Source organism: Drosophila pseudoobscura, chromosome 2 (assembly GCF_009870125.1).
Source record: "Drosophila pseudoobscura strain MV-25-SWS-2005 chromosome 2, UCI_Dpse_MV25, whole genome shotgun sequence".
NCBI lineage: Eukaryota > Metazoa > Arthropoda > Insecta > Diptera > Drosophilidae > Drosophila > Drosophila pseudoobscura.
Window position 1 is genome coordinate 4,924,144 of NC_046679.1, and position 13,776 is coordinate 4,937,919.

Consider the following 13,776-nt stretch of genomic DNA (forward strand, 5'->3'; position numbering starts at 1 on the left):
CTTAAAAACCCAACCTTTATAATCTATAATCTAATAATCTTGAGCTATTTATTTCATATATTATTTATTTGCCGAAACGCAGAGCGGTGCTAATGTTTAGTAGAGCCTTCGACTTGTCCCCAAACAGCAAGTTTCAGAGACTTAGAGAATTAATTTAATTAAAATTTCTGATAAACGAATTGTACTGATTAAGTAAAGCAATAAACTTAAATATATTTAAAGAAAATAAATGTCTAAAAAATAAAAATAAAACTGTGTAAAGTTATTTGTTAGGCGGGGGGGGATAGGAAACTGGGTACAAAATAGGACTGAAAAAAAGGAAAAATGCATTGGAACAAAAGAAGCAGGACCGTGCGTCCCACAGGAAAATCTAGGAAGTATCTAGAAATTCCCTTTTAATAGGCTTGACCTACAAAAGGCTTTTCCATAATATTCTACTGGACCCAAGATACCCCTACACTTTCAGTCATTCATTAAAAATACCTCCCACCGATAAATTAAGAAATTAATTTAACCATAACCAGCTTTGTCGCCAATTAACATTTCACTGACAAAACGAAGCCACCATTAACTGAAATTGATGTTTGTCAGAGAGCGCTCATAGGAGACCCAAAGAAATTATGATAATTTCACGGCAATTTGAGCAGAGACCCATGTGGCATGTGCCGCGGCAGATACACTCGTAGGTGCGAGATGCGGCAGACTCATAGTCGTAAGTCGTATCTTTGGGTGTGCCCGCAGTCACCTGCAGCTTCTCCTCGCATTGTGTCTTGTGCGGAGGGGCAGTCCGACAGAAGTGTTAATCAAATTATGAGGCGCTCACACACACAGCAACGGAGTTAAACCAGGCGTGTCACGATCTCTTTAACGCTTCAGCTACGCACGCCATTAGGCATTCACACACACACACACACTCGCGCATGCATATAGCCATGATGTATTACGGATTCTGAGCCACTGAAGGCGTCGATTAATCATGATCGTGCTGAAATTGAAATTGAAATGTGCGAAAAGTCGAGCTTCGGCTGCGACGTGTGCCGCCTTAGTAAGTGAAGACGTCTCCTTCTGCTGTCCATCTCATAGGAGACTCGAATGCCTCCGTGGATTGCCTCTGTCGTTACATAGGTGTGAGAAGACGCATGTGCGTCGTGCCTCATGTTGCATAAAACGCCTTTATTAAGCGATAGATAACCGTATCTTGGGTTTAAAAGAACGACTTTGGGATACTCTAGATCTGGCAAGGGTTGGAAATGGTTTCATTTTAGGACTTTTCGTAGTTTTGTAACATTTTCTTGCAGTTTAAGGCCACTGTTAAACAAGAATTAGTCAAACATCCACAAGTTCTTAACCTATTTATCCTATTTCAAGCCCATATTATACATCTATAATCCTCCTTTCCCACAAAGCTAATATACCCTTTCTCACGTGTTACGGAACATCATCAAAGACACGCGTTGACAATTTTTATGGCCGGTTCTGGTGCGTATTTGGCTTGGACTTGGACGAGGTGTTGGAGTTTCAGATGGAGTTGGAGTTGGAGCTGGAGCTGGAGTTGGTCTTCTGATGGGGCAACAGAGCAGAGCAGAGCTCCGTGCTCCGGGCTGCGGGCGCTGTTTTTGGTTTTCCTCACTTTTCCAGAACGTGGCCAAGTGTGGGCATTGCCGGTGACAGCTATGCAAATGCCTGGCCATTAAGTCGTTGACTGTTAGCAATGGCTTTTAATTAGCGGCTTGACTTTGGCCTCGACACAGGCCTCAACCTGGATCGTTCTGAACCCCAGCATGGCCTCGGGATGGCTCTGTCCGACAGGGACTGGGAAAGGAGGGGCCCCGATTGCCCAGAGACAATGGATGAGACACCTACACTCGTTGTCGTTGACACTTTGACCATTGAGGAAAACGCTTGCTCGCATTTTGCCAATTTCCATGCATAAAGTTCGCATTGAACACCCTCACGCTTCGTGGTCATTTGCATTTAAATGCCATTGAGCCGCGGCTGAGGCCAAGCTCCAATGGGATGGGTTCAAACGGAGTGAAGATCTCGTTTGCAGCACCACTTCCTTTCCTTTCCGTTCCTCCCATCCCATGGCAGAGCGCTAGAGCTTTTCCTATTCGGGTTTTCTTTTTTCCTTTGGCTTTGGTTTGGCCTGCCATGTTGGCCTGCCTCACGATTTCTTCTTTGGCCTCCCGCCCCGTCCTCTGTCCCCGTCCTCTGTCCCCTGTCCCCGTCCTCTGCCGTTGCCGTTGCTGTTGCTTTTCAGCTTTTGTTTGTTTTACAGCTGCTCGCTTTGATTGAAAAATTATGCACTTGCCATGGCAATGGGCAACGCCAAATTTCCCCTCCAAAAAGAAAAGAAGAAGCGATTGAAGAAAAGGAAAACCCACTGCAGCACCAGCACCAGCAGCAGCATTGAGGCGCAGAACAACCAAGCCGCTTCCTGCGATGTGAAATTTCTGATGCTCTTTTCATTGACCGGAAATGCAAAAGGAAGTGCCCGCAATTATTCGGAAAAGATGAAAAGCAATCCAAAAATACCCTAAGAAATTCAGATAGTATTTCCAGGAATTGTGCGTACAAACTTTCGGAAATCAAGATTGAAAAGATGGCCTTTGGAAGTCTTTGTTTTCCATCACTTTGTTGAGCAGCCGTCATAGCCAAGAATCCTCAACTTCTGCATAGAGTAAAAGCCAAAAGACAGACTGACAAAAGTTGGAATCTTAGCACTTGAAGCGACAGAGCGAACGTTTTCCCGTTTACCATTAACCATTTTCCGATGCCTGAAAGCGAGGACGGTGGCTTGTTACTTTTCATTTCGCCAACTCCTCCAGCTTGTCCTGCTCATTAGCAATTGCCCGGCATGCCGACGGGATGGGACGGGACAGCACGGGACGGGAGGGGACGGGACAGCTGTTGGCAAGTTTTCACCTAATTAAGCAAACAAACGTGTGGGAAATCGAGGCGGCCATCGTTTGTGCTTTTGGCCAAGATAACTTTCGCCCGGGTTCCCGACTCCCGACCCGACCCAAACCGAATCGAACTGAACCGTTCCAAACGGCCCAATACGACACGCCCCGTGTCCAGATGTCCCCAGTGTCCAACATCCAATGTCCCCAGAGCCGCCATATCCCCGCCATGTGGAAGGCCAGTGGAAACTAATTGCCACGAACATGGGGGCTAAGTAGCCGGAGGAATGCAGCCGAAAACATTTGTCTCTAATTGCGAGCTCAGCCCAATTGGGTAAAGCAAATTAAATTAAATGCAACCTAAACAAACAACCAGAGCAACGGGCACAGGAAAACTGCAACTGCAACTGCAACACTGCAACACTGCCACACTGCCGCAACAGGAAGAGCACCGCACCAAAGAAGCAACAACAATTTGTGCAAAAATACAAATTGGAACATTTGTAGAGAGGCGCAGGCGTGTAGGCACTGTGAGAATTTATGGCCCTGGTGGGGTCACTGCCGCAATGGAATGGATAACATCTGGACTGGCTGGCTGGCTGGCTGGCTTGTTGGCTGGCTGAAGACCCAACGGAGATCCAACGACTGCGGATGGCTGCCTGACGCGTCGTGCGCAATGCGCATGCAAGGCCCAAACAAAACCGAAATGGCAAAGGACATTGACCAGGCCCGAAAGACTCCCTCCTCAGAGTCACAGGCAGATAGATACTGAGAGATGGAAAGCCATTAGAAATTAGAGAAATGGTTCAGTACCGTTTGAAGATGCTTCGCTAGATTCGCAAGGTTCGCTTTGCCCACAGAGAGAGAAGGAGAGAGAACGCAACAATAACAAAAAACCCAGAAACAATTAATAATTGGAATGTATCTCTGGAATCTCCAGAGTCCAGACTTGCGGCAATTACAGAGACCCGAGGAGCATCTATAGGGTTCATTCGATACAAATTCAATTTCACTCCAAAGATTCGGTAGTCGAAGATGAACTTTGACTTTGAATTTGGCTAAACGATAGATCAAATCACAACTGACTTACATTAAATGGTATTGTGAAGGCGTTTGAAACTAAGACTAAAGCTAGAAAAGTCTTCAAAACTTACCTTAAAGTATCATCAATTATTCCTTCCACTGCTTCTCTCTTACAGGAAATGGATAAGTTCTGAAAGATAAAATGAAATTTATAGGTTATCTTAAAAACATGGCTACAATTTCACTACTTCTTGAACACAGCGGAGGATAATCCTTGAGACTGTAAAATGAAGATCTGCTCAGGATTCCAATCAACGGTTCCACTGTTTTTCACTCTTTGGGGATGAATAAATGCTGAAAGATAGAGATGTATGAACAACAGTTTGGCTAAAATTGTACTACAATTAGTCACTTTTTCTTAGACAAACACACAGAACGAATAGCTCCCTCCTTCAGTCGCCTGCTGGCATCGAAGCAAGATCTTCCTCAGGGTTAAATAGCACCCAATCCCTGGTCAGCGCTTCCGCTTTGGCGAACTGTGGGACTTTTGCTTTTTCCTGCCTGCGCGTGCGATAGCTGCGTATTCAATTTTTTAGTAGGATCCCAGATCCCAGCCATAGACCTCCTGCTCTCCATGGGATAGGCTGCATCCCGGACTCGGCTGGAGGTGAGGGCGTGCGTGAAAATTGCTTGAGTGCACAAGGAAGGCCGCCGGCTGGCCACTCTCACGAGGAGCAGTCGGAGTCGGAAGGCGGGAGGCAGGACAACAATCGCAGTAAGTGATTACGTAACCAGTGCATTGTTCCTGTTCATCTGTTCTTATTTCATTGAACAACGCAATGGATGAGCCAGAGGTAGAAGAGTTCGGCTCTTCGTTCGAGATGGGAGTCGCAGCACAGAGCAGAGTGCTCTGCGGCTTATCAGGCACTGTGGGCGAGGCACAATCAATGGTGGGCAGCAGAGCCATAGTCGGAGGCAGCCAGAGGAAGCTGCTGCAAAATAATTTATTCACAGCCATTATGCGCTGCGAATTTATGCCACTTCCTGGTGGAACAACTACAAATAGCCTTTTAAAATGCGATAAAAATAGCGCCAACGGGTCTACAGAGAGAAAACCCCCATAGAATGCAAAAGGGAAGATGCTACGACTGGTGTTGCTTCTTCTTCTTCTGCTGCTGTTGCACAATGGGTTCCAAGGATGGGGCGTGGTTCTGGCCAAGGCGCACACTCCCAATGACTTTTAAGCATGAAACCGTAAAATGGTTTTTCAATAAACAGGCAGCAGGCATAGGAGAGCGGGTGGCGGGTGGAGGGCGGCGGGGAGAAGTGCAGAGACGAGCAGAGATCAGAGGCAGAACTAGACTCTGGGAAACGGGCGAAAACAATGCGACAAATATTTGAATATGTTAATTAGTTCGCTGTTCCTGTTGCCGTTTTCTGGGCACGATCAGTTCTTCGTTCTCCTTCTATCGCTGGCCGTGCATCGGTGCAGTCTAATTTCATGTGTTGCCATCTTGTTAGCAGCCCCACCAAGAGCACCAAGAGCACCAGAGGACCAGGGTAACCAGGGCCCAAGTCCCGAGAACCGTTTTGCATCTTCGCACTAGCGCAAAGGCTAACGAGGTTGCCGAGGCGACTCCGAATTGGTCTGGGACGCCTGCAAGTGCATTTTAGATTCATATTTATATTTATGATTGGTATGCAGGTTGGCCCACACACAGACAGACACACACATACACACAGACAAGGCACAGAGGGAAGCGGAGCGGACCCATCCATATGGAGTGGGCCAATAAAGCTGCCAATGAGCCTGGCTAAAAACAACTGACAGCATCAGCCTTATAGAGTCACACAGGCCACCAGCGGCTCTGGGGGATCGGGATCTCACTTTTCCCCCTCGCGATTTCCCCGTTCTACGATTTTGTGGCATTTTTGCCATTTGCACGCAAAGTCAAGTACAAAGTTAAGCTAACAGGGGATTACAGTGGGGATTGGCTAGCTAAGAATCTAATCATCCGATGAGAACCGATGTGTAAATTGCTTCTTACTAGAGTTTCATTTTTGATCGCCAAGAAGAGATGCCTCCGCAATAAAATTTCCCCTCTAGCCAGTCTCTACTGTACATTCAGCGGCTTGGGACTCACCTGTGGCATTCTTTGCGTGTGGATGCCGCTGAGGCCGCTGCCACTCCCCGCCACTCGCCTCGTCTCCCGGCATCTGCCATCCCACCGCCACAACTTGACTCCTCGGACACGGGCTGTAGGTGTTGCCCGGGCCACAGCTGATGCCTTTGACAGCTACTAAATTCTGCTTTTGCTCGCGCGACGCACGTTCCTTGTCCAATTTTGGGCAGCGCGATCGCGGGCTGCTTCGCTGGGATTATTCCTCTTTTCTTTTTTGGTTTGGGTTTTTTTTGGCTGGCGCTTATCGTTTGGCCATAAATTTATGCCGCCTCGTTGTTGTTGTAGTCGTTGCGGCTGCCATGAGGAGGTCCTAGGCCTCCGCTGACCGTGACACGCAATGAAGTTGTTGTTTCGCCTCTTGTTGGAATTTCCGTGGCTTGTGGCATGTAGAATGCAATTAACGGCACTTGTCCGCTCAAGGGAAATTGACATTTCAACATAATTAGTTGCTTGTTCTTCAGTAATTGCGTAGTTGGTTGTTCGAAAATGAAAATATTGGTAAATTCAGTACTATTGGGAACGATTAAGATTTTACCGCGCAAACTTCCCGCCCGATAAATGATATCGTTTCCAATATCGATCAATAATTGTATTTGTACATTACATGTTACTATACATCTTACATTACATATTACATGCTTTTTATCATAAAATTTGTATGATCAAAAACATCAAAGGGGGCCAGAAATACAAATTGAAATTGCAAGAAAATATTACTCTAGTATTCCTCGTCGATACTCTTGTGCGATACCCACTGCTAGTACGTTTTATCAGTTTCATTAATCTATTATACTTGCCAGTCATTCACTTCAAACAATTACTCTTTGGCGCGCGCCAATCGCATCCAGTCGATAGTATCGATGGCTTTCTTCGAAACGGTTATTTGCTCTCTTTGCTCTTTTCAAAACGGTAAAGGTTTTTTTTCGCTTTTTTTTAATCTGGGACTTTATTGGTTTTAACTTTATTTGTTTTTGTGAAGTTCTGATAAGAACTTGATTCATTGATCATGATCGGATAAAATTATCTGGGCAGGGCTGAGGGTTCTATATAGCTAGTAATATTCCGCGGAAGATTAAAAACGAGGAATATGATAAATTTTCGGTATTTTTTAGAGCGAGACCGTATATTTCACCATATTTCCATACCCACTTACGTTTTATGTTGCTAGCAACATTAATATGTATGGTCCAGACTCATGTGCCGTGAAATCGGTCAACATTGCTCCACAACATTGCGCGGATTGAGCAACAATTTGCATACCCTGGGAAATGGATATTATAGAACTGAGAGAATTTTTGTCATCTAATGCACCAATAATGGCCAAAACAAGTCAGTTTCTATTTTAAAGGTTTTTCAACGATATTTTGAAGGTTTTCGAAATTCGTTTTTTGAATCGAATTTGAATTCGCCTCAGGTCGCTTTTGCAACAATGAGTCTCATTCCATACACAAACATGTTGCTAATGCCATGCACACATACCCTGGGGAAATGGATGATATAGAATTGAGAAAATGTTTGTCTTCTAAGGCTCAGTAGGTATCAGGATCGCTATAAATATATACAAGATACTAATAATGTACTTGAATATGTCTAAAAAATGTCAATTTGAGAAAAGGTTTTAATAAATTACGTTTGATCTTCATATAAAATTAACGAAATAGGGTGCACAAAGGCCTATACACGCATCATGTCTTCAAATACCTGCAACATTGCGACTGTTTTTGTTGTTGAACTATTTTGCTTAAACCTTGTTTTAGTCAAAATACAATAAAAGCAAGGAATAAAAACTAGCCAATTGTGTAGAAAAATGATTCATTAATCGGATAAAATTATCTGGGCATGGCTAAATGTTCTATATAGCTAGTAATATTCGACGGAAGATAAAAAACGAGGAATACGTATAGTAGAACTTGAATTCGTCAGTATATTTACGGTATATTTTCATATGAGTTGGTATATTTTGGTATATTCCAGAGGGTTGTACGGTATTTTTTATCGAAAATTAGTGAAAATTGCGCGACGGAGAAAATCGGGAAATAAATAAAGTGAATTAAATTAAATTAAATTCATCTCCAGCCGGACCAAAGTGTGCTGCAACATGTGCGGAGGATTCACCTGCTCGAAGAATGCGCTCATAGCGCTCAACATTTTGTATGTGGTAAGGAAACAGGAAAACAAACAAATACAGAAAACCTCAGTGACAAAAACAACAACCAGGAAGTGGAACAACAAATGAAAAGCAGCAGCAAAAGCAACAATAACTATTGTGTTACGACAAGATTATTAAATTACAGCGCCTAATGGCTTTTTATTGATTTTCTTGTGGCAGGTGCAGCAGACACACGCACATGCATTCGTTGTGTGTGTGTGTGTGTGTATGTGTACCTGTATGTATCCATACGTCCTGCTGCTGGCTTTGTGCCTGCCTGTTGTTCCTCTTGAAAATAGTCGACCTCCAGTGCACATCTTGAATACTTATGCTCCTCTCCTCTCTACCCACTAGATGATTGGTTTCCTGCTGATTGGCGTGGGGGTCTATGCGCGGGCCGCCTCCATTGTCACCAATCTGCCCATTGTGGGCGGCATCCTGGCTTGCGGCGTAATACTCATCTGCATCTCCATGCTGGGCCTCGCCGGCGCTGTGAAGCACCATCAAGTGATGCTCTTCTTTGTATCCTTTTCAACCACAAGAAAACCTTGCAAGCGCACGCACTGAAAGCGATTTCCACATAGAGCCGAAGGTCGTGGCCCTCGTGTCGAACAATGACATGAAAAGTGGCCTCATTATGAGTAAAGCAAATTATGACTGGGTCTCAACTGCAATGACGACAGCGCTGGCACCACTCTTGATAAGCATTTTGTATTCGCTTCCGTGGCTTTCCTTAACCCCTAGACTCTGTCTCTTTCTCTCCCCGCAGTACATGATCATCCTGTTTATGCTCTTCCTCATCCAGTTCTCCATTGCCAGCTCTTGCCTGGCCGTCAATTCCGAGCAGCAGCAGCAGTTTGCCGAGCAGGGATGGATGACAGTGCCCCCAGAGTTGCGGCAACAGGTGCAGGAGAGCCTCCACTGCTGCGGCTTCAATGCCACCAGCAGCATCAACCTCCCGACGTCTCCCCTGGCTCCGACAGACGAACCCTCTTGTGAGCTGGTGAATCGAAAGTGCTGCGAACAGTCGAACGATGTGGATTGTCATTGCCCCGCTTGTGGTCCCATGCTGGAGGACAAGATCGACTATGCGTTCAAGCTGTGCGGCGGTCTGGGCATCTTCTTCAGCTTCACCGAGGTGCGTGCATAGAAATATAATGGTGTAAACTAACCAAATCTAAACTCCATCCATCCACATGCTGCCTTTAGTTTGTTGGCGTCTGGCTAACCGTGCGCTATCGCAATCAAAAGGATCCGCGCGGCTTGCCCAGCGCCTTTCTCTAAATTTTTCACTAAATCAGTACAGAAATAGTTATCCCCGACATATGTAGCAACAGGCAAAGTTATATCGATTTATGTGTGTGTATCTCTGTCTCCCTGTATCTCTCTTTCTGCGAAATGTTGCTATGGATGTGGGGGAGTATTTCATGGGTCATAGACCAGAAGAGAGAGCTCTTTGGGTCTGCATACATCTTATATATTTATACCATCTACAAACACATATATATATATACAGATATATATAATCGCATTGCAGCAGAAATATGTACGTAATGTGTTAGGTCGTAATTGATATACAATACAACTTTAGACATATATACACTCATACAGATATAGTGTTATATATATATATATATAGAGGAGGAGAGAGCCAGGTGTTTAATCCATATAAAGCAATCAACAATCCCTTCTTAACCCTACACTAACACTCTTTATCTTGAACTAACTAAAAACCAACTGCCGGGCTCTTTGACTAAGCCCAATCGACCAGAGACCAAGGGTGAGACATGTTTAAGCATTATTGTGTCCTTATTTTCCTTGCTTTTTCTTATGCAACCCTCTTCGAATGATCTCAGACTAATGTATCTTTGGTTTTCGCTTAGGTCTTGGCCGTTTTTCTGGCACGTCGCTATCGCAATCAACACGATCCCTGCTATCTGCCTGCCCGCGCCGTATTTCCACACAACTATCTGTACTGATCGGCCCAAGGATATGGTTAAGGATTGAACAATATGGATACAGGAACGATACATGGTGCATTTTTAGTCAAAGGGACGAAGGCTGAATATTCTTATTTGTACAACATATGCGCGTACGTTTCCTAGCAAGAATCGAATACCATACTCGAACAAGAGATTACCCGAAGGCAGGGGAGAGAGTGCTCAATGCTGCTACTGCTGCTGCTAATTTTTAAACAATTTTTATTGTATATGTATAGCTTATTTGAATTGCACAAAGATGGGCGCGGGATATGTACCGCCCCTAAAAGAGATTATGTTTAGCTGTAATGTTTTACTCTAAGTTAAGTTGTGCTGTTTTCCACACCTTTGTTAGCTATTTTGAAAGCCTTTCTTTGCAACTCGCAACAATCATGAATGACTCAACTGCTGTACCACGAGAGAAACTACGACAAGAGAAACATTTCGGAAACCTGATCTTCAAGTAGAATCTTACAACCAAGTCAACAATTGTAACTAGCAACCTAGTAAGCAACTAAAACTAAACTAAACCTAGACATAACGCAACGTAACACATCAACCTATATACATACAAAACGTGTTTGCATATTCAACAATACTCTCAATGTTAGTTGTGTGTTAATGATCCAAAAGAACAAAAACGAACAAAAAAATTAAAACATTAAGTAACCCAACTACAAAATATACATGTCAACAATTATATACAACTCTCTAAAAGATAGACAACCTCCTACCGCGCATAGGCACACTGCTCTTTTCCACAGCTTCTGCTCTGTTTTTCCGCACTTGCTTGACTTTCTCTGCCACTTTTCTCCCTCTCTCGCTATCCGTCTCGTAATTTACAGAACAAACACACATCACACCACGCTTCCTCCTTTCACACACACACACACACACAACATATGGAAATAGTTTTCCCTTGTCTCCACGTTTCCAGTTTCCTTTCGAGCGACAAATAAACCATTAGATAATATTCTCTGTATTCTGTGCTGTGATTGAAGTAAATATGATCTTTAAAACAACAACAAAACTTGAATCCAGTTTTGAGTTTCATTTACCCATCAGTTTCGTTGCTTAATGAGGAAAGTCCTCCTCCATGCCTCCCAAAGGAGCAGCGAACTGACATCATTAGCAAAGTGTCTCCGCTTACCACAAAACTGTCGCCTGTCGCAAAAGTGTCAGACAGTGGAACGAAAGTTCTGGTGGCTGTGCAACAGTTCTGGCAGAGGACCATTTTCAACTTGCATTTTATAATTAAAATATGTTTTATTTTAGTTTATTTTACAGACAATTTTACTTATAAGTCTATGAAAATGGTCAACTAGTGGCTCAAGCTCTTCTGGACCTCAACAAAACTGACCTTGGAAGAGGTAGTGGAGCAGCTTGAGTGACGTTTGTAAGACAGTGGAGCACAACCTTTAGGAGTCCGTCCGGCTTTATACATGCGGAGATCTGCGGAATATCCAGGCCATGATTGAGGCCATTCCTAACTCGCTGAACAACAAGCCCTTGCTGTTCCGACCGTCGCACTAGTCGGTAGAATATTTTTAATCGAATGTGGTGAATATTTTTTCCATTTCTATTCGATGTAGGCTTGTCTCTTACCTACACTCGGGCAGGCCTTCTTCCTTAAAATGTATGCTTGCAAATTCAGCAGGATATATTCCACAGTGCCCGCTGTGTCTACAAATGCCATAAGCATCATAAGCGGCTAGAAGATTAACGCTCGCACTTTGTTTGACGCCTCCCCAGAGGGACGACGACGCCCCACCCAACCACCGAAAGAGAAATGGGCGCAGACGTGTCCCCCAATGGCGAAAACAAATTTCTGAGTTGCCTCAATTGCTGAATTTTCACTCAAACTTATGCCATAAAATGGGCCAAGTTCAACGCACTTGGGCGCACGGAAAAAGCTGAGAGAAAGAGAGAGAGAGGCGAACTGAGTGGGAGAGAGCGTAGGAGAGAGAGCAAGCAGATTGATTACGTAACAATTGCTCAGACGCATGAGACGCCAGGGGCTGCCAGGGAGAACATTTCCGCTTTTGCGTGGTGGAATGTGGGCGTGGTGGCAGGAGTGTCAACCTGGACGTAAGCCCAGCCACCCCCCTTGGCGACACCCTCAACGGAAGTGGTCAACAACAGCTGTGCCTCCAACCATTTTCCTGTATGCAAACAGGAATTGAAAATGCCTCTTGAAACGTCAAAGGGAAATGGGATGGAAAATCATGAGTATTTGACAAATAGATGAGCGAAATGAACGTCGATCTGTGTAAGAGTGTGTGTCTATTTGTGTGCCCACTGGTGTCTGTCACGCAGGAAACACTCATGTCTCCCATTGACACGTGTCTGATATTAAAATTCCTATCGGTTATGGATTCCATTAGGGATGCAGAGCCTTTCGAATGTCCTTGAAACAGCCGCCATATGCTTGGTTCTCAACTGTTGATCCGAGGCAGTCAACGTTGCGTATGGACAATGTCTTGGCCATTGCGTGCTTTTGTGAGTGATAAGATTTAATTGTTGCTATACCCTTCGAGAAGATATTATGACCTAGTAGATAGTTTTGCAGCGCAGAGAAGATAGATCCTAGATAGCATTATATGATCCAAGACAAAATCTTTGCGGCAACAGCTTTTTGTTGTTCTGAAGAAATTCTACAACTTCCACAAACTTTTCTTCCTCATAGCTCAACTAAGTTCATAGGATTGGTGGGTCTTTAAGAGTATCAACAGATTCAGATTTAGCTCCCAAAAGTAAGATTTGCTCTTGTTATTCAGTGAAATGGAAACTTAAGCGGTGCTACAAGCATTTATATCTTGTCACTTGGGGAAATTGCTCAATGGATGAGTGACTTGACGACTTGCAGAGCCATCAAACAGCGCACTCAATGCGATTGTTGAAAATTCATCAAAGCAAACAATTTAACAGCCGCTTAAATTTTACTCTACCTCTCTCTCGCTCTCTTAATTCACTTGTTTTATGGACTACTTTGCCCAACGTAATTCGTATTCACTGCCCCATGTTGGTGTCATGTCTGTCCGTCCGTCGGTCTGTTCGTCTGAGCCGCAGTCAAGCGTGAGGCATGGGGCATGTGTCTGTGAAAGCTCAGATATTAAGCAAAACAATACATATAAAACAGTACCATTTGAATGTCAATGTCAAATTAAAGTCATACGCACTATTGATTAGGATTAATTAAACCCACTGACAACCTCTGATCTCATCTGAGGTTATAGAACTTTATGATTATTCCGTTGCTGAGCTACAAATTCTTCTTGTGTGGGGACCACATCATCACCTTGGCATTGAACGAATACTGTTTCGGTATAAACAAGCACTATTTCTGGTAAACAAATTGAAATACTTACATTTCGAGAAGGAGGAAACTGTTTTGTTTGTTTTGATTAGACAGTGTAAACTCAAATGTGTGGCATTGGAAAATAAATGACTCTAAAGGTGTTAAAGCATTTATCCAGATATAATAAAACATTCTTGTTTACTAAACTCTTCAGAAAAATGTATCCTTAAAAGCTATTTTC

The 13,776-nt window shown here is 43.9% G+C and overlaps 1 protein-coding gene and 1 long non-coding RNA gene across 3 annotated transcripts; one reads left to right on the top strand and one right to left on the bottom strand.

Moving 5' to 3' along the window:
* The first annotated feature begins 8,100 nt into the window (after positions 1–8,100).
* Positions 8,101–11,267, top strand: Tsp97E (Tetraspanin 97E). 2 transcript variants are annotated; one of them, XR_004468548.1, is made up of 5 exons: positions 8,101–8,267; positions 8,613–8,780; positions 9,028–9,396; positions 9,468–10,038; positions 10,142–11,267. XR_004468548.1 is itself a non-coding variant. In XM_001357914.4 (4 exons), the coding sequence occupies exons 1-4, from the start codon at positions 8,208–8,210 to the stop codon at positions 10,235–10,237; spliced, it is 693 nt and encodes a 230-aa protein (XP_001357951.3). In that variant the 5' UTR covers positions 8,106–8,207; the 3' UTR covers positions 10,238–11,219. The 2 variants fall into 2 exon arrangements, 1 of the variants encoding a protein (XP_001357951.3); XM_001357914.4 differs by lacking the exon at positions 9,468–10,038 and having other exon boundaries at positions 8,106–8,267; positions 10,142–11,219.
* A 230-nt stretch (positions 11,268–11,497) lies between these two features.
* Positions 11,498–12,778, bottom strand: LOC26533045 (uncharacterized). Its single transcript, XR_004468552.1, has 2 exons — positions 12,222–12,778; positions 11,498–12,150 (listed from the first exon to the last, which is right to left on the bottom strand). It is a non-coding gene; the product is annotated as an uncharacterized lncRNA (long non-coding RNA).
* Positions 12,779–13,776: the final 998 nt, after the last annotated feature.